General features: G+C 35.3%; 1 protein-coding gene across 5 annotated transcripts in view; it reads left to right on the top strand.

The window, feature by feature from the left end:
• CD47 (CD47 molecule) overlaps window positions 1-19959 on the top strand; it is a 50747-nt gene that overhangs the window by 7534 nt on the left and 23254 nt on the right. For all 5 annotated transcript variants that reach the window (XR_002778984.1, XR_897353.2, XM_023527201.1 and 2 more), the window contains exons 2-3: window positions 3312-3659; window positions 12022-12111. Coding sequence is in view for 3 of the 5 variants with exons in the window: in XM_023527201.1 (XP_023382969.1) it covers window positions 3312-3659; window positions 12022-12111 (438 nt within the window). In the remaining 2 variants the exon portion in view is untranslated. The remainder of the gene's footprint in view (window positions 1-3311; window positions 3660-12021; window positions 12112-19959) is intronic.

Genomic DNA, 19959 nt, shown 5'->3' on the forward strand with positions numbered 1-19959 from the left:
TATTCTGTTGTTCCTCTAGTAGCAACGTACATTTTCTTACAAATTTGTAAGGCTGATTGCTCTCCTGCCCTTCCATAGTACTTTGTTCATACAGGAAGGGTAGCACTTACAATCTTGGGTTTTAAAAAGTACATAACATACCCCCAATAAGCTCCGAAAAGATAATTCATACTTTTTTTTTTTCATCATTGTATCTCCACATCCTATCACAATGTTTAGGTCAGGTAGTTCTCAATAAAAGTTTGTTGCACTTTTTAAATTTCTGAGCTGGACTTGTGTGCTATGACTATGGCATTGAACCTTCTTTGCAACTACATAGTGGCTTTTTTCAGGGATATGATATGAGATGGTTTAGGTTGGTGACCTGTGTTCACATGTTGTAAGGACCAATATTTTTGGCATGCAATATAAAATAGTTGCATGCCAAATGCAACTATTCCTGTTTCATTTGTAGTTTATTGATAACCCTGGTATCACTGATGGTTACATTTATCTATTCCTGTCTGATTTAGACTGCTATAGGCATGTCTTGATTATTCAGGATTTCCTTATTCATGTTAATTACCTATGTTCTATTATTCTCTATATTTCGAATCTTTTCTTCACTTTGCTGTTTCATCAGAAGTCAGGCAAGAGAGAGAAAAATCAGATAATTTTACTACTTAATGGTTATTTAATAAATGTTTATAGAAGATGAAGTTATAGTTAACAGTTGGTGGACTTTTACATTTTTGGATGACCCTTATTTATTAATTATTAGTGCAAGGGTTATTCAAGTTACAGTTTATCCAAATCAAGTTTACTTTGAATTTTATTGACAGAATTTATACTATTTAAATTGCTTCAGCTGTAAGATTTTTGATTGCAACAAATAATGCAGTGCAATTAGTGCTTCCTATATTCTTTAGAAAATTCATTCTCTAAGCATAAGTTACGAAATTGTGGGATGTTTGCTGACCACTTACTTACCTAGAGCCTTCTAAAAAAGTTCACTAGGATAACTGAGCTCTTCACTTGTATCTCTTTTATTAAAGGATGATTTTTAGAAAGTAAAATCTTGACTCAGATTTAAAATAAGCACGTGTCAAAGATTTTATTTCACACATTAATAAGCAAACTAGAAAGATGGTAAGACCAGCTTGGTTTTTAAAGAAAATTGGAAGAACAGACATGTTTATAGGCAATCAAGAATGCTGAAATGAATTTGTGAATATATGCAAATTGGTCAATATCCTCAGGGCAATAAAATGTAATTTTTTGAAATCCTCTCTTTCACAAGGTGGAAATCAATTGCAGAACAAAGTTTTTTTGTATCTCTATGGACATGAATCATTTGCATTACCATCAGTTTTGTACAACTTACAAAATTATAAAATAGCTCAGTCAAACACAGCAAAAGGCACAGGCGCCTATAGAATCAGATAGTCCCAAAGGTCTGTCAGACAGTGCTCAACACTCCATTGAAAGAATACCCAGTAATCCTTTTGTCTGTTTCAAAATCGTTCACCATATTTTCTGACACAGTCCTTCCTAACTCCAACATCACAGCCAGTTCCTTCTCTCCTTGTTTTACACTGTAGTCTCCCCCTCAATGCTTCTTTCTCAAGGGAAGTAAAACAGAACCCCAAGGTTTTGAAGAATGCAATTGGATTGCTTCTCGGCCTTTCGACTAAGATCAAGTGAAGAATGCAATTGGAAGTCCAGGTTTTGCCTGGGGCTTCCTAATATTTGGATGACTGGAGATGTAGAGACCTGGAAAGAAGTGAGCTATGGATTGCCCACAAGCTTGGTTCAGACTGCAAATTCCCAGAAATATAACAATTTGAACCTGCCAGTCAGAGAAGGTCTAGATCATTACTTTAAAATGCTGTGCTGCCTAGTTTTATAGTATCACTCTGCAAATTTATAGCACAGTATTGTTTAACGGGCACCTGCCCATGTATTTTCTCCTTGATGCTTACCATAATTCTGTGAAGTAGCCCAGTGTTCATTTTTGATTCTCTTACTTACAGAGAGTAAACCAAGGCATAGAAAAGTTAAGTGAATTGCTTGAGGTTACACATACTAAAAAGTGACAGATTGGATTTGTACTCAGGCTTCCTGAACATTTTCCAGTTCGTATTCTGCTGTGAATCCTAGTATTCAATTCAGTGGGCATTTACTGAATAATATGTTCCTAGAATAGTAACATCCTATGCCCCTGAGTTTTATTCCCAGTTTATATAGAAGGAAGAAATCTTATTAAAGTTGGTATTTATATTTGTTAGTGCTTTGTTTTTTAAGGGAAAAGACAACTAGCTATTTAAAAGAGTTGATAAATGGCTGAAAAACATGGAAGATAATTACAATTTTTCCATGTTCTTACAAATTTTAGATGAAAGACTAGTGATTGCATTTACTTTCTCAATCCCTGTTTTATAAAACAACAACTGATAGTTTATCCTATTGAGAAGAGTTGATAGGATATATTCTACTTATTACCAATATCTGCTCTTGGTTTCAACTTGTTTCTAGTTTTATTTTGAGTGGTTTATAGTTTCTAAGAGGAAGGAATACCTGTATTATACATTTGGAAATTGCTGTTCTGTCCTTTCAATGAAATGTAGGGGTGAGAAAATGCCTTTCAGTTGTATATAATCCTTTTTAATACTTGCATACAAAATGTCTATTGTTGTCTGTATTTTGCAATGGGGAAGTAACCATAGAGTATGTTTTTTGCCCTTAGCATTCTAAGACTTTCCATCCTAGTGGAAAAGCTGTGATTCATCTGATTTACTTTTTATATTAAAGTACAGTAGATCTCGCCATGTTTTTTGGAAATGCAACACAAAGAGAGAAACTTCATATCAGTTTAGCAAGTTCTATTTGGAGGAAGTGTATAGGAGTTGAGACTGAATATAATATTTGGTTTGATTTTTCTGCTAAAAAATTTCCCATAGTAAGGACAATTTTTTAAATACATGTATCAGTAGGCAGTAATGATTACTTTAAAGCTTCCAAAGCCAGATACTGTACTGCATGTTCCAACACAAGTTGCTGAGTTTATTCCCAAGACACATGATAATGTGTAGTTTGTATTACTATGAATGAGTAAGGAAAAATTACAGTATTGTCTACCAGCAATGCACATTAATATTAAAATAATTTTTCTTTTTCAGCTTGCCCATCTTCTCTCTGTAGCTTCACTGTAGCTTAAGTGAACAATTGAAGCATTGCTCTTTTCTCTATAGGATTTATAACATACCTGAGATCTTATAGTATTTTATTATAATTCTATAATAAAAAGAAACTATTTTATTTTTCTTTTCCAGGTTCAGCTCAGCTAATTTTAAATAAAACCAAACCTGTAGAATACACCATTTGCAATAAAACTGTTGTCATCCCGTGCTTTGTTTCTAATGTGGAGGCGACTGTCCTTGACGACTTTTATTTAAAGTGGAAATTTGGAAATGAAAACGTTTTTACCTTTGATGGAGAGCAACGTAGTTCCACCCCTGGCAAAAACTTTTCGAGTGCAACAATCGTACCAGAAGCATTACTAAACGGCACTGCATCTTTGAAGATGGATAGGAGTGATGCTGTCCCAGGAAACTACAGTTGTGAAGTAACAGAATTAAGCAGGGAAGGCGAAATCATCGTAGAACTAAAACATCGTGTTGGTAAGACTTCTGTAAAAGCTCCCTTTTATTTGTCCTGCAGCAACCTGATCCTATCAGAAATGGGGCATAATGGGGCTAGGAACTCTATTGAATCAAAAAGCAGACTGTTAATAATAAATGTTGATATAATGTTTAGCAGCTTTGAGAGCATGAATTTTGTCTTATTTGCTCTCCACTTTTCATAGTAAAATTCCTTTGCTGTTTGTTATGTGTGTGGTTCTCAGACTTTGGGTTTGAGGACTGTTCTATTGGAGTGAGCAGTCCTGGGATCATCTACCATTTCTGGTCATCAAACCATTTCTGTTTGCTGCCATCGAGAGTACTTTTTCTTTCATGTGATTAATTTTCCAGATTCTTTCCAAATATTTAGCCTTTTTTTTTTTTTAAATTACCTACACTATCAAGGGTTGACAAGTCCCAACCATGCTCCCGATAGAAAGAATAGACCAGAAGGAAAATCAAGAGATCAAAAATCAGGTCATCATGGATGATTCCTTGAAGTTTCCTGTGCTTATGGTATTCTTTTCCTTGGCCAAGATGTGGAAGAGCTAGGGATCCAATGTGATTGATTTGAATTCGGCCTTAGTGATTGATTCTGCTCCATTTTCACAAATTTGGGTTGGTGAGTTGTGTAAAGCAGTAAAGTTAGCTGGAGTAAACGATCTGCTTTCTTTTCCTTGCTGTACCAGCTGATTTCTTCAACGACATGCAGGTACATTCTGATTTTCTATTTTGAAAGCTCTCTTAGTGTCACTGGACATATTACTGATCTCGGGATTAGGTCATCCTTTGAGAACCTCTTTTTTAGATGGAATCTTCTAGCATTTGCTGTTATAAAATGTCCATTATCAGATTGGGAATGGGGTATTTAGTTTGATGGACTATTTTGACATTGTTTAGGATTAGGAATCAGGAGACCTGAGTTATATCCCTTATTCTGCAAGTTAACTGTTTGCCTATATTGAGCTTGAAAAGTTACTTCACTGAGTCCAAGTTACCTCATCTCTAAAATGGGAATGAAAATAGATTTGTGCTTTTATATATTCTGTAGTCTAATGAACATCAGATGAGATTCTTTTTGTACAAGTCCTTTGTAAACCAAAGTGATTTGCAAATGTTAGTTGTGTTCCTGTGGTGTTTTATGAAGTGAGATATCAAGTTGCTGAAGCTGGGTGTTGAGAGAGGGATGTTTGTGCAGTAAGAAGTGGGCAGGAGACGACTAAAGCAGTCAAACAATTTGGAAGGCTTCTCTGTTCAGAAACCTCTCCTACATTGTAACTTGTATTAATTTGATATTAAATTGGGCTAAGGAGCTTTTATATATATATATATAATCTTTCAGCAGGGGTCTAGTCAGTCATATGAACTGTGAGTGACTAGAATTAGATAATCTAATACCTAGTTGAAATTTTTCTGAGGGATAGACTGTACCATTTCATGGGAATGAGAAAACAAGACACAGGGGAGTGGTAATTTCTGAGTGTAGTATAGGTCACTGAGAGGGAAATTAGTAAATTCAAGAGACCTGAGAAGCCAGAAGATGGAACAAAGATGGATGGGAAAGGGATACTGATATCTGAGATGAAGACAGAGTTTATAGTTTTATGTGTGAACGTTTTATCTTTCTTTGTTTTCAAAGTACCCTATAAAAAATATGAGCTATGCTTACTTTGGGGGCCATTAAAATTAGGTGTTTTGTTGGAGAGAACGTGGAAAATTCTACCAGAGGTCTCAGACATTCAACTTTGCACTCATTTTTATTTTTTGAAATAATTATAGAGTCATAAGAGGTTGCAAAGATAGAACAGAGAGGTGCTGTGTACTCTTTGCCCAGCTTCCCCAAATGGTTACATCTTATGTAACTGTAATTAAATGTCAAAACCAGCAAATTCACAGTGGTGCAATGTGTGTATATTTCTTTGTCATTTTATCACACGTATATATTTATGTAACTACCACCACAATCAGGATACAGAACTATTCCGTTAACGTATATATGTCCCTTATGCAACCCTTTTCTAGTCACTGCACCCCTACTATTCTTAACCTGGAAGCACAATTTGTTCTCTATATCTATACTTTTTTCATTTCATCAACGTTGTATAAATGGAATCATACAGTATGTAACCTTTTGAGATTGGCTTTTTTTCACTCAGCACAGTGCTCTTGAGATCTATCCATGTTGTGGCATGTATCGATAGATTTTCTTTTTTTTTTCTGAGTATTATTCCATGGTATGTGTATATCATCATGGTTTGTTTAACCGTCTACATCTACCTACTGTTGGGCATTTTGGTTGTTGCCATTTGTTTTTGGCCGTAACAAATGAAGCAACTATGAACAATTGTGAATAGGTTTTTATGTAGATATAGTCTTCATTTCTCTTGAAATGCACAGAAATGTAATTACTGGACTGTTTGTAAGTATAGGCTTAGTTTTTAAAGAAACTGCCAAATGTTTTCCAGAGTGATTCCATTTTTCATTTCCATCAGCAACATATGAGTGATCTAGTTCCCCCACATCCTTGCCAGCATGTGGTGTTGTCACTATTTTTGCACCATTTTTGCAACAAATTCCTCTGCACAGAAAGGTTAATTGAGGCAGGACTCTTACAAATTTATTGTGGTAATGATACTTACCCATCATGTGGACTTTGGAGATTTAGGTATTAGAAACCATTTTTACTATGTTGTGCTGTTTTGCAAATACAGGCATAAATGAGAGCTAGAAATTGCTTAATAGAGAATTCCACTTAGTAGAATGTGGAGTAATGGAGACCATTCTTTGTTCCCTTTTAGGGAGTACTAGGACTGAATATGTGGAAATATTATATATGAGATATAGTTTTATATACCTCTGGTGCCTTTGTACAATACAGTACCCTGGAAGGGGCACAAGACTTGAATTTAGAGAGTTTTTTCTGTGCATCGCCACTTTTTAGTTTAGGAAAACTTAGATAAAAAATTCAACCTTTCTGGCCCTCAGTTTTATCTATAAAATGAAGATACCATCTCCATCGCAGGAGAGTTTTGAGACGTAAGTAAGCTAATACTTTAAAAAAGGTTTATTGAGTGCCTACTATGTGCCAGGCACTGTGCTAGGCATTTTGGAGTCAATGGTGACTAAGACATGATCCTTGCTTTCAAGAAAGTGAACAGTACAAATAAGGACAATAAAAAAAAAAAATCTGACATTTATTTGAGCATTTGCCAGATACTATATGTATGTTGCATCCTGTGATATTCTCAGGAACTCCTGGAGATAAATATATGTCTTACCATTTACAAGAAGACAGATTTAGGTTACTTGTTCAAAGTGAGAGTCATAGCCAGGATTTTAGCCCAGATCTGTCTTCAAAATCCAGTATTATTATTTTTTTTTAACTGCCATAGGATATTGTGAAAACACCTTGTAAACAACCAAATACTATGTAAATATGGTTATAAAATGTGTTATTAGTATCTGCCTTTATATTATTAATGAAAAAAAAACTTGGAAGCTTAAGATTTTACATTTTTCAAGTAAGCTATCAGTTTTGTTTAAAAGATCAAGTTCAGATTCAGCAAGTTGCTGTTTCCATCTTTGACAACATGATATGCATTATGTTCATTATGTTAACATGAAGGCACTACAGGATCCTCGTATTAGTTTTCTGATGCTGTATAACAAATAACCACAAATGTAGCAGCCTTAAAAAATACAGTTTTTTTAATACCTCACAGTTTTGTAGGTCACAATTGTGGTCATGGAATGACTGGGTTCTCCAAAGTCTTATGAGGCTGAAATCAAGGTGTTGGCCAGGCTGTATTCTCATATGGAGTTTGGGGTCTTGTTTCTTGTGGTTATAGGACTGAGGTCCCTGTTTCTTTGCTAGATGTCTGCTAGGGACTTTTCTCACATCTCGGAGGTTGCCCTCATTCCTTGCCACATAGCCTCTTCATATTTAAAGTCAGCAATGAAAATCTTCCTTTTGTTGAAGTCCTCTCATATGTTGAATTTCTTTTGCCAGGAAGGGCCCAGACCCTTTTAAGGGCTTACTGAATTAGATTAGCCCCCTCTTTCCCAAAGACAATCTCTTTTTCTTAAAGTCAACTGAATGAGCACCTTAATTACACCAGCAAAATCCCTTTTGCCATATGACACAGCATAATCATGTGAATGAAATCCATCCTATTCACAATCTCATCTCTCCTTCAAGGGGAAGAAATTATAAAAGGCTGATTGCAGGGTGCAGGGATTTGGGGAGCTACCTTGGAATACTGGGTTTGATTAAATAACTGAGACTACAGCCTAACCAAGTCAGTACCTCAAAAAAGTCATCACAATCCTGAAATGTAAAAATTTAGCTTGCATTTTAGTGTTGTGAATTTTACTGTGATCTTTTTTTGTGGAAACAGGTGTTCTCTGTGTTTGCGAAGGTTTACCATGTACAAGCATACCTCAGAGATATTGTGGGTTAGGTTATAGACCATCACAATAAAGCCAGTTTTGCTGGTGGAGGGTTTTGCCTTCAATTTGTTAAAAAAAAACAAAAACAAAAAAAAACAACAACATCTGTGAAGCATAATAAGCGAGGTGCAGTAAAACAAGGTATGCCTGTATATATTTGAAGGAAAGGTACATTAGAATGATCTCTTTAATTTTTGTGTTTATTCCGTTTCGTACACAGTGATAAGAAGAATGAATTACGGGCTTTTTATGATACTTAGGCTTGGGAGCAAAATTTAAATAGTCATCCATAGACCATATATTCTTCCAGGGAACCACTCTGCCTGAGTAGGAATTGGGGGAGAATAATGGACAGAGATGTCAGCCATAGCTTGAATGAAATGAGAGTGTGGATGCCCTTGGATTATTTTTCTTAATCACAAGGTGGAAAAATATCTGATGTTGTTCTTCGTCCATTTTAAGCTTAATTTATTTTTTTAGTGCCACAGAAATTTAGAGCTGAACGGGACCTTAGAGAAGTACCTTGTCTCCTCCCCTTGGGGCACAAAAATTGAAGTCATCTGACAGTACTACCATAACAAATCAATAGCTTAATTGGCATATAAATTGTTTTGTATGAAACATTGGGTATCTCATTTGGTACATTCATATCCAATTCAATGATCCTCAAACTCTTACCACCTTAACAAATTAGAGGTAACTCATGTCAGTGAGAGGACGTAACACAGTCATGTAAATTATAGCAGAGGTCTGCAGCAATGATTTTAAACAGAGAATCATGGACCACCCCCCCCCAACATACACACACACACACACACATTTACCTTGGGGAACATATTAAAATCTTGGGGTGGGAGCTGACAGGGGAGAGGGTTTGAAATTTGAATAAACCCCCAGGTGATTCTAATAAGCTCCATTTAAGAATCACTTAGACAATAATATGTTTGTTCTATAACCCCACCCTTTTCTGTCATTGAACTGTCTCTTACACTTATTATTTCTGCACAGGGGCTTGGAGTCATCTAGTCTGTCTTGCCATCTAATTCAGGAATTACTTCTGTCACACCCCAGGTAAATTGGTCATTCAGAGTTTTTACCTAAATGCTTGACATGATGAGACTCTTTCTTCCTAAAGTATCTAGATTATTGTCAGAAAGTTCCAGTTCTTTTGTAAGTCAAGCTAAAACTTGCAGCACTGCAATTTCTTACTCACTAGGAGGGCTATAAAAGTTCTCTCCCAAGTTTCTTCTTATCTAAAGTAAGAATCCCCAGTTCTTTCAGCCATCCCACATGGTTTCAGGATCCCCGTTCTGGTCACCTTCTTTGGATCCATTCCATTATGTCTTCCACTGTGATGAGTAAAACTGGACTAAGAACTGCATTTGTGGGCCATGTCCTATGCCCTGCCTCTCTACGCAATTGCTGCACAAACTTTCTGATAAGTCCTGCTTCTCTAGAATTCATTCTACGCATGGCTGCCAAAGAAGATTTTAAATAAATCAGATCATTTTTCTTCTCTATTGAGGCCTTCTAATCACTTGTCATTGCTCTTAGAATAAAATACAAACTCTCTTAACAAACTGTTAAGACCTAACATAATCTCGCCCCAGCAAACCCTTCCCATCTCCTCTTGTATCACTAAATTCTAACCACAGCAACCATCATTTGGTTGCTCAAAGTTGCAGTTCCTTTGGAGTCTCTTCCCTGTCTTCACTTGGCAGGCTCCTTCCCATACAAGGCTCAGATCCAGTTCCTTTCCCCAGAAGCCTTTCATTACTACCCTCAAGAGTCTGTCCTTCATCTCCTCTCCTTCTTCAGGTTCATGGCCCCACCTGCCTTGTTCACTGCTGGACCTCAGATACCTTAGAAGAGTATCCTACCCATGGTAGGCTTTCAGTAAATGTTTGTTTAATAAGTACAAAATGAGTGGTCAGACCAGGGTCAAACATACCTCTTATTTTTACTAATAGATTTCTGTTAATAAATCCTAAGATTGTTGAAGATTGTTTTATAGGGACAGAGGCTAATGAAAGAACATTTCATTGTCAGCTCATCTTGAACATGAGATCAGATGTTGGCTATATTTTGAAAGTAGAGCTCACAGGATTGACTGTTGGACCAGATGTAAGGTGTGAGAGAAACCAAGGAATCAAGGATGACTCCAAGGTTTTTGGCCTGAGCAACTGAAGAAATGGAGTCACCAGTACTGAAATGGCAAAAACTAAGAGGGAAGGTTTTGGTCAGGGAGGGGATCAGGAGTCAGTTTGGGACTTGAAAATTTAAGATACTTAAGATCCTTAATTTACTGTGTCATAATATCCTTAGCATTGAGGGGTTAATAATTCCTCATATCATAATTGTGAGGATTTGAGAAGTTAATATAACCAACTCAAAACAAAATAATAGAGACAGTGGGTAGAGAAAAGTAAGTCGATTAAGAATAGTCATTATATCATAAAGCTTTTACTAAATCCTGTGGGCATTGTATTTGAAAACCTAAACATAATTCACAGAGGTTTTTCCTGGTAGGATTTTAATTGAAAGGTGTTTTTTTTGGAAGATGTTCAGTAATTCAGTTGGAAATTAAGGTGGTATTGATTCAGAGTACCTGAAAACATCTCTCCTGGTGGAGATCTGCAGCAACTGGAACATCAAAAAAAAAAGTGTCTTCCATTCACTCGCCAAACTGTCTTATGATTGCACCCTTCAACAGTAAACCTATTGAGTCTACTATGTATAGGGCAACTGCTAGATACTGGAAAGCTAATGTCTCTGAGATAAAAATTTATAGTGTTATATTCTGGGGATTATTGTGAACATTTACCAGAGTTTAACATTATAAGCTTAGCACGAGAAATGCATGGCTAGCATTATGGTAGGAAAATCTGCAAGGTTCCTCACGTGCTGATAAAGAGAGGCAGAGCAGTGGAGGATTTCAAAGAGTTGATTTCAGAGGAATGCTAGTACGCTGGCTTTTGGGCAGTATTCACTGGTGTTCTCCACACAATTCCCCCTCCCTTTCCCCTGCAGGCAAGCTTTAAAATATTAAGTGTTCTTAACATTTCATTTGAAGTCTCACTATCACAATTTTCTTTATAGAATGGGTGGCTATACTTTTACTGTCTAGGTATCATGTGACCCACTTAATAGAAGCTTCCTTAATACCTAAAGCTCCTCATGTTACTTTATATGTAAACAGCCATTTTTCAGCCTATTCAGTTATTCCAAAATACATCTTCTGTTCCAGAGTAAGTTTCAGAAAAGCTAGGGCTCACATCTCCCTTTGTCTTAAGTCACAGTAAGGGGAGGATATCTAGTTGTACAACTTCCTTACTTCCATCCAGAGTCAGTCTGTACAGGAAGACTTCACTGTCGCATTAAGGTAAATTCTTGGCACTTTACACATAGAGCCATTCACCATGGGAGCACAAAATAATAATTGTACTTAATGTTTACTTAGCACTTGGTAAGTGCCAAGCTTTGTTTTAAGCCCTTTTCATATCTTAACTTTGTTAATAGTCACAACAGTCCTTCAAGGTGTAGGTGCTGTGTGCTGTACTAGAGTCACAGCTGAAGAACGGAAAGATGTTAAAACTGTCCACGGTCACAGAGGCTATAAATTAGAATTGCGGGTCAAACCCAGGCATTGTGGCTGGAGAGCTTTGTTCTCAGCTTCTGTGGCATACTATTTCTTTCCATAAATCATAGATTAGGGAAAGTGTGACGAAAAACAAATAACTAGTTTCTTGATTCATAAGGAAAATTTGTTATGTAAATAAATTATTATGGGTAATTGTTTATTTAAAGGCCGCAGTTTTAATCAATTATTTTTATTTTCCATCTTCCCAATAAAATATATTGTTGACTTATTATAGTAAATATTAATTGTGATTTTTGCTTTTTCTCTTTCCAGTCTTATGGTTTTCTCCAAATGAAAATATCCTCATTATTATTTTCCCAATGTTGGCTATACTTCTGTTCTGGGGACAGTTTGGTGTTGTGAGTAAGTATTTATTTTTATTTTTGCATATGTTTTTAGTGATGAAATGGTTATTTCTGGGAGGCAATATCAGTGCAATATTTAAGTCACATTAGGAAGTATGATAACATAAATAAGAATATACAGTCTTAATATTCTCTTTGAAGTGCATATTACCCTCATAATTTGCTGTAGTTCTTAACAAGGTTTGTTTCTTAAAACAATCAGTAGCGGGAATCCTAATAATAACATATCTAAAACTCATACTGATTTTAACATTTACAGGGCATTTACTCACATTATTTTCTTTGGTGATGGGAAGGTCACAGCCTACATTGCAGTGTTAAGAGAGGATGTTGCACTTCTGAGCATTAAGATTCTCCTCTCTTGTTTTCCCAGTTCGAACTTCTCTGCACACATGTGTTCATCCTAGAAAAGGCCTAGTTTGAACCATGTTTGTCATTTTTACTGTGCAATTCTGCAGCCCTTAAGGAAGTAGCCACAGGAAAGTTGTGTTCTTTGACCATGTTTTGCTATAATAATCATGTGACAAAACTTTTCAGGGCAGATCTTAAAGCTTCATCAGATTTAGCATCAACAGTGTAGAATTGTCACTCCTAAATGAGAAGGAAATATGCATTCTGGTTGATAATACTACTCAACCTTCCTTAAACAACACAGCGTTAAACCGTGTGGGGCCACTTATATGTGGATTTTTTTCAATAAGTACTATAAATGTATTTTCTCTTGTGATTTTCTTAATAACATATTCTATTCTCTAGTTTACTTTATTGTAAGAATACTGTGTATAATACATATAATATACAAAATATGTGTTCATCAACTGTTAATTGGTGAAGATCCTGGTCAATAGTAGCTGTTAGTAGCTAAGTTTTCAGGGAGTCTAAAGTTGTATGCTGACATCGACTGCTTAGGGTGGGAGCGTCACCTCCTCTAACCCTATGCGTTGTTCAAGGGTCAACTGTATTTCCATACCAGTTTGGTAAAGGAAATTTACTAAATTAGTGAAGTTTTGAGGTGACAGTCTAAACTTTTACATGTTTAAAATATAAGATTTATTTCTGTCTCCCAGTAGTGCACTGAAATAGTCATTGAAGGCCAGTTAACATTTATGCAAGGCAAGGGGTAAATAATGCTGGTTTCATTTATTTATTTTATTCCACAACCTTTAAAAAAAGAAGTGAAAGCTAGTAAAATACTGTAGTGGATAGGCCTATTATAGATTTCATGAATTTTACTTTTACTCAATTTAAGGCATGTATATCTAAAGTGATATGTAAAAATGGAAAGAGAGATGACTGGTCATATATTTTAAGAGCTCTTCTAAATGTATGGCACTCTGGAAATGCTTTGTAATTTAAAAGCTCTTCTCAACTTTTGTCTAAAAGGCAAAAAGGGGGAAAGAAAGAGCTAATGTGACAACTGTCAAGACATTTCACAACTCTCACTTTCAAAACCGATCTAGAATTCTTCTGTAAATTTTCTTAGAATCTCAAGAGACTTTTCACTTTAAGCAAAAGACTGGTATAGCATCAAGACTTCACCAGTCTTCACTGATGTTAGGGAAGGCCTTTAACCTTGTTGGCAGACTCAGGCCTTAAGGCCTACGCTATAGAATTTAGGAAATTTGCTTTTTTAAAAAAATTATTTCACAGAGTGATTTGTTGCATTTGGATTAATCGAAGGTTGCTGATCATGGCATTCTCATTAGTAGCATTATTTTTAGTGGACTGAACCAGGAGTGAGTCTGTTCCTGTCAGCTGTATTTTTACAAAATAAGCTTTACAATTTTTTTCTGACTTAAAAAAGTAATACATAGCACTTTAGAATACCTTACATAATATAGGAAGTTACAAAGAAAAAAACAAGAATCATCTGAAGTCCCACAACCTGGAAATAAACCATTAGTGTAGTCTAGTGAATTTCCTGCTTCCCTTTCTGTCTTATTACTATGTATTTTTCTTATCTTTCTTTAAAAAAAGCAAAACTATAAATGGACTCATGGCTTTTATACATCCTGATTCCCACCTCCACCCCACATTTCTTCTTTTAGGTATGCACTATAATTTACTTAACTCTCATTTTGATGGATATTAAAGATTTTTCCAATTTTTTTTTTATTAATATTATGAGAGTAACTCTACTGAAGATATGTAGCCTGGAAATGGTAGAGATATTTTAAGCCTGTTGAAACATACTGTCATATGTTTTTAGAAACATTATATCAATTAATATTGCAGATAAGAATACTTGTCTTTCACCTCACAAGCCTAACATCATTATAATTCTGAAATCTTTGCTAATTTGATAGATGAAAAACATTATTTTAATTTTTTCGTGTGTGTTAGTGAGGTGAATGTTCTTTTTTATATTATTCTACTGGTCATATTTTAAGAAACATGCTTATGAACCTAAAAAATATTTTGGTGGCAATTTTTTATTTAGGCTCATCTTAGAACAAGTGTGTGTGTGTGTGTGTGTGTGTGTGTGTGTGTGTGTGTACAGAAGGTACCTATATACATGATTCACCCAGCCTCAACTCACATTTAAATGTGTTTATAAAATAGTACCTAAACATTTGTAGAACATTTGCTCTATATGATAGGCATTGTGCAAAGTACTCTCCATCTGAAATCACATTTACTTTTCCCAGGAACTTTATGGAGGTAGGTAGTATTGTTACCATTCCTGTTTTATAGATAAGAAACAGAGGCATGGATAGGTTAGGCAGTTTGTCCACAATCACCCAGGTGTTTTTTGGTACTACTGGAATTTGAACCAGTGTTATTTACCTCAACCACTATACTTCCTCCCTGTCTTGAACTTACTTTGAGTTTTTTTTCCATGAAGAGTGAACCTATACCTGCATGCACTGACTGAGTAAATCAGACTGTTATTGATAGAGGAGAATGTGGACCTGCTTTGTTTATTCAACTAATGTCTGTCAATGAGATGCCTACCGATTGCTAAGCACAGGGCTGTGTGCACAAGATGTGGAAGTAAAATGCATATTGCCCCTGGCTTTGTAGCACTCACATTTCTGTTGAGGAGACAAATAAGTGTGCCTCTTCTGTTCCTTTTGTCACATCTTTGGGATAGACCAGGATCTAAATCTCCTTTTCTTTTGGTACTCTTTGTAAGAGGCCTCCTGTTTATGTCCTGCAGATTCAACCAACAGGAGAGTCCTATTTTCCATTCACTGTTTGGTTACACACTTTTTGGAGTGTGGTATCTTATAGCTCCTAAAATATTGCTAGTAACTCAGATTTCTAGTTCTCTTCAAGTTCTCTACAAATCTAGTTCTCTTCAGATTTGTAGATTTCTAGTTCTCTTCAAGTTCTGATTACTGTTTATAGACTATACTTGACCACAGTGGGTTTCTGTCCATGGTTTTTCTAGCTCTGCCTGTCAGTCTTTAGTAGTCTAAGATAAAAACTGGGTCTTCTGTAGGCTAAATGTTCAGTAAAGACAGCAGATTATGTCTTCCCTTTGAGGAGAAAGACTTTCTTTATACCTAAAAGGTATCTTGAATTGATCTCAGGATGCCATTGATCCTCCTGAGGAAGAAACCTGAGAAGACTTCTGAACTGAAGCCAAGCCAAGGGCTTTCAGATATGGTGAGTCTTAGACCCACCTTTTGAATTCAAAGGTCTCTTATAGAGAAATGTTCCCAAATACCTTTGCTTTTAGCTTTAACTTACAAACTTTTAAGCAAACAAACTTTTAAATCCTATGCTTAGCAAACATCTCAGATTATTAGAATCAAACACTGAGTCTTAACTGAAGTAACAAATCTCTAATAGTATTGCATTTCAGGCACTTTATTTTTGGTCTCATTCACAGTTTCCTATTCCACTTAAATTCCTGGCTGATTTTCAGAGTTCTTCTCACTCTTGGACAATATAACAGATACTTTCTTTCATTTAGACATTTGATAATGATTTCAAGTGCTGCCTACCAATACCTCTTTTTCTCATAAAATTAAGGTTCAGCTCTACATCAAGAACTGGCTAATATTTTGAAATTTTTTGAGATAGATGTATCTTAGCTTATTTTTCTCTCCTTGGAACTTTTGTCATACACAAGGAGTCTTCACTTTACACAGACCTGGATCCGCTTCCAGCATTTTATCTTTTCTTTTTCAGTGTCATGAACTATCTCTGAGAGTTCCTTTCCCGTGAAGGTTTTTGCCAGAGTTACTTCTTCTGGGACATCTTTATTCTTTGTGTCACCACCTCCTCACTGAACTAATTTATGTCAATAAGTTCAGTTTTACGAAGTTTCTCTAGCTGCATATCTAGAATCTCTTGAGTGACAGTAGTGTTGACATTTGCACAGTCAGCTCTTTTTTCTATAATGTCATTTATGTTCTATTCGAAATTCACTTCCAGCATTATCATTTTACATTTCTTTGCTCTTTCATCTTTATTGCCCAGTTCCTCTTTTGATTACCCATTAAAAAATGTCACAATGGTTTGTCACTGGGAAACAGGAGGTAACACAACATATGCTTTGCTGTCTGAGTGAATTGAATAACAGATGTGCAGTGACCAGTTCTTTGAAAGTGACATGATTGGTCACTGATCATGATGCACATCTGTTATTTATGTAGTGATTTGTGGACCGAAGAAATGGCAGTGAAGTTTGCACTTTATGCAATTGCTCAGTTAATATATTGTGGTAACTGAAGTTTGAACTGGGCTTTTAGAGGACTTATGTTAACTAAATCACGATAACTGAAATTTATGCATATCAGAACTGTGCAAAGCCACGATTGTAGTAATTTATTTAAAACTTGTGCATTCAAGGTTATCTTTCATTTCATTTTCTAACTTTCTAGTCCCTGCACAAGATTATTCCACAAGGATTTTGGTTCCTGCTTGTGGTATTTGGTTAGATGTCCCTCTAGAAATCATTGTTGGGAAATTCAAGAACAAAAAAATTCTCTGTCACAAAAACCTTGCGATCTTGCTTAGTCCTTGAGTTCAATTTTGAAGACTAGCTTAATATTAAAAGTAATTAGGCCATGAAAGCACTTTAAAAGAAGTAATGGAACAGAGAATTTCCTCGTAGATTAGAAAAATCTTTCTGAAGAAGTGAGGACATATACTAATTTGCACCAGGAAATATCTATACAGGAAGATATGATATCATCACAATAAATTTAATTAAAAAGAATCATTCTGTGATCTGGTTGATAGCTTCTGTTAATAAGACTTTGCTATTAACTTTACTCTGAATTCTTTTTTTAAAATTTTTTTGTAATTAAATTTATGGGGTGACAGTTAATAAAATTATACAGATTTCAAGTGTACATTTTAATAATACATCATCTGTATATGGCATTGTGTGTTCACCACCCAAACTCAAATTTCCTTCTTTCACCATATATTTGATCCCCTTTACCCTTATCTACCTCCTCCCCTTCCTGCTTTTCCTCTGGTAACCACTAAACTGTTGTCTTTGTGTATGAGTTTTTGTTTGTCTTGTTAGTTTGTTGCTTTCCGTTTTATGTCCCACATACAGTTTTACTCTGAATTCTGTTAATCTTGAACTCTCAGTGCTTTTCCTTAGTCCTGTTCACATAATTACCACATTTTGTTATTAAATATGTTTTATGTACTGGTTTTATTTTAGAAAGAACTGAAAAAAAAAAAAAATGTAGCTCAGCAATATACTCTTTTGTAGAAATGTAGTTGCTATTCCTTTGATTCTTCCCAAATCAAACTTCCCAACTTCCTGCATACACTCTGAAGTTATGGCATCATCCACAAGGCCAGGGAATATTTTGAACCAAGAAAAGGAAGTTAGTATGTTGGATAGCCTCTTCTTTAATCTTTTATATTCAAAATACTTTCTCCACAGGCCTGGGCTCTTTTATTTCTGAATCCTATAGACTGAGAATGTGATTTCTAATTATTATTCATTTTGACAATGTTGTTTCATCAAAGCAGGTTGGATAGTGTATGTAGTTTATTATGAAATTATTTTACTTGCCTCTGGCAAGTAACTAGTTTATCATTGGCATTAATATTCATTCTTCCCTCTCATCAGTTTCACAGAACCTTCTTTGTTGTTGTTTTATGAGTGTGTTAAGTATTTTTAAATAGTATTTAAAATTTAATTTTAATTAAATAATTTCAAAATTTGAAATTCTAATTTTATTTTAAAAGTTATTGTGCTTTATCCTGCATCAAAGACAATATTGACTTTCAGCTCAACAGATACCTAAAAATATTCTAAACTTACTTTTCTTGAGTTACCAGAAAATAGCACTTTAATAATAAAAGCAAACACATCCCCCCTTTACGATTTATTCTTAATCTGATATGAGTTATACCTCACTGGTAAGCTTTCTTGTATCATCACTAAGTCACTAATCACTTAATAAGAGACCGTCTAAATGTTATGTCTTTGAGCAAGCATTGAATTCTTGGATTTGGGGGGTTTGTTCATAGACTGTGGTCTGTGTAGGCCTATAAGGGCATATCAAATCCTGTCTTCAGAGTATCATGAAAACTAAGATGATAAATATTATTTAATCTTCAAATCGGCCTGCTAATTTCACCACATTTCATCAACTGCAACCTGCATTATATCTTATATGTGCTTTTATATCAGTGACAAGGAAATGAGAAAATCCTAATGGAATATTTGTTTCTAACAGCTGTTTCTTCGGGTGGCTAGAGGGACATGCCATTTCTTCATTCACATGAATTTAAAAGATTACATAAAAGGACTTTCTTAGGCTAGAGTAGACCCATACCTTTTATTTAACTGGGAAAGATGATGTCGAAATAACACTTCGCATCACTCACTCGCATTAGAATGTTATGGCCTTCAGGCAGGAGTATTTGTCTTTGTCAGCTGCCAGCACTTAGAATAGTGATTGCCACGTAGTAGATGCCCAGTCAATTCTTGAATAAAGAAATAAAGTAATACTTGTACCTTGATGTTGTTGAGATGGACTGATAAAAGGGCCAATATATTGTAGCTACACAGTAAATATTTGTAGAACAAATAAGTGGACCAACCTACCCCATTTCTGAGAAATGGCTGACTAGATTTAATTATTTTATGGAGGGTATAATTTGTTGACAAAAAAGTAATATTGTCTTCTCATATATTTAGTATTCTTGTGTCAAGAGTACTGAGGTTCTAAATTTTGTTAGAAATGTAAATACAACACCAAATGCTAGTGAGGGTATGGAGCCATGGAAACTCTCATACATTGCTGGTAGGAATGCAAAACAGCCATGTTGGAAGGCAGTGTGGCAGTTTATTACAAAACTAAACATATTTTTTCATATGATGATCCAGCAGTTGTGCTCCTTGGTATTTATCCAAATGGAGTTGAAAACTTATGTCCACACAGAAACCTGCACAGGAATGTTTATAGCAGTTTATTTATAATTGCCAAAACTTGGAAGCAACCAAGATGTTTTTTTCAGTAGGTAAGTGGATAAATGCACTGTGATACATCTAGATAATGTAATAATATTAACCGCTAAAAAGAAGTGAGCTATCAATCCATGAAAAGACATGGAGAAACCTTAAATGCATATTACTAAGTGAAAGAAGCCAATCTGAAAAGACTACATGCTGTATGATTTCAACTATAAGATATTCTAGAAAAGGCAAAACTGTAGAGAAAGAGTTGTGGTTGCTAGAAGTGAGATGCAGGGAGAGATGCATAGGGATAGCACAGAGGATTTTTAGGGCACTGAAAATACTCTGTATGATACTTAAATGATGGATATATGTTGTTATACATTTGTCCAAACCCATAGAATATACAACACCAAGGTAACATCAAGTGAATCCTAAGGTAAATTATGGACTTTGGGTGAT

This window comes from Pteropus vampyrus, unplaced genomic scaffold (assembly GCF_000151845.1).
Source record: "Pteropus vampyrus isolate Shadow unplaced genomic scaffold, Pvam_2.0 Scaffold1, whole genome shotgun sequence".
In the NCBI taxonomy this organism is placed as follows: domain Eukaryota; kingdom Metazoa; phylum Chordata; class Mammalia; order Chiroptera; family Pteropodidae; genus Pteropus; species Pteropus vampyrus.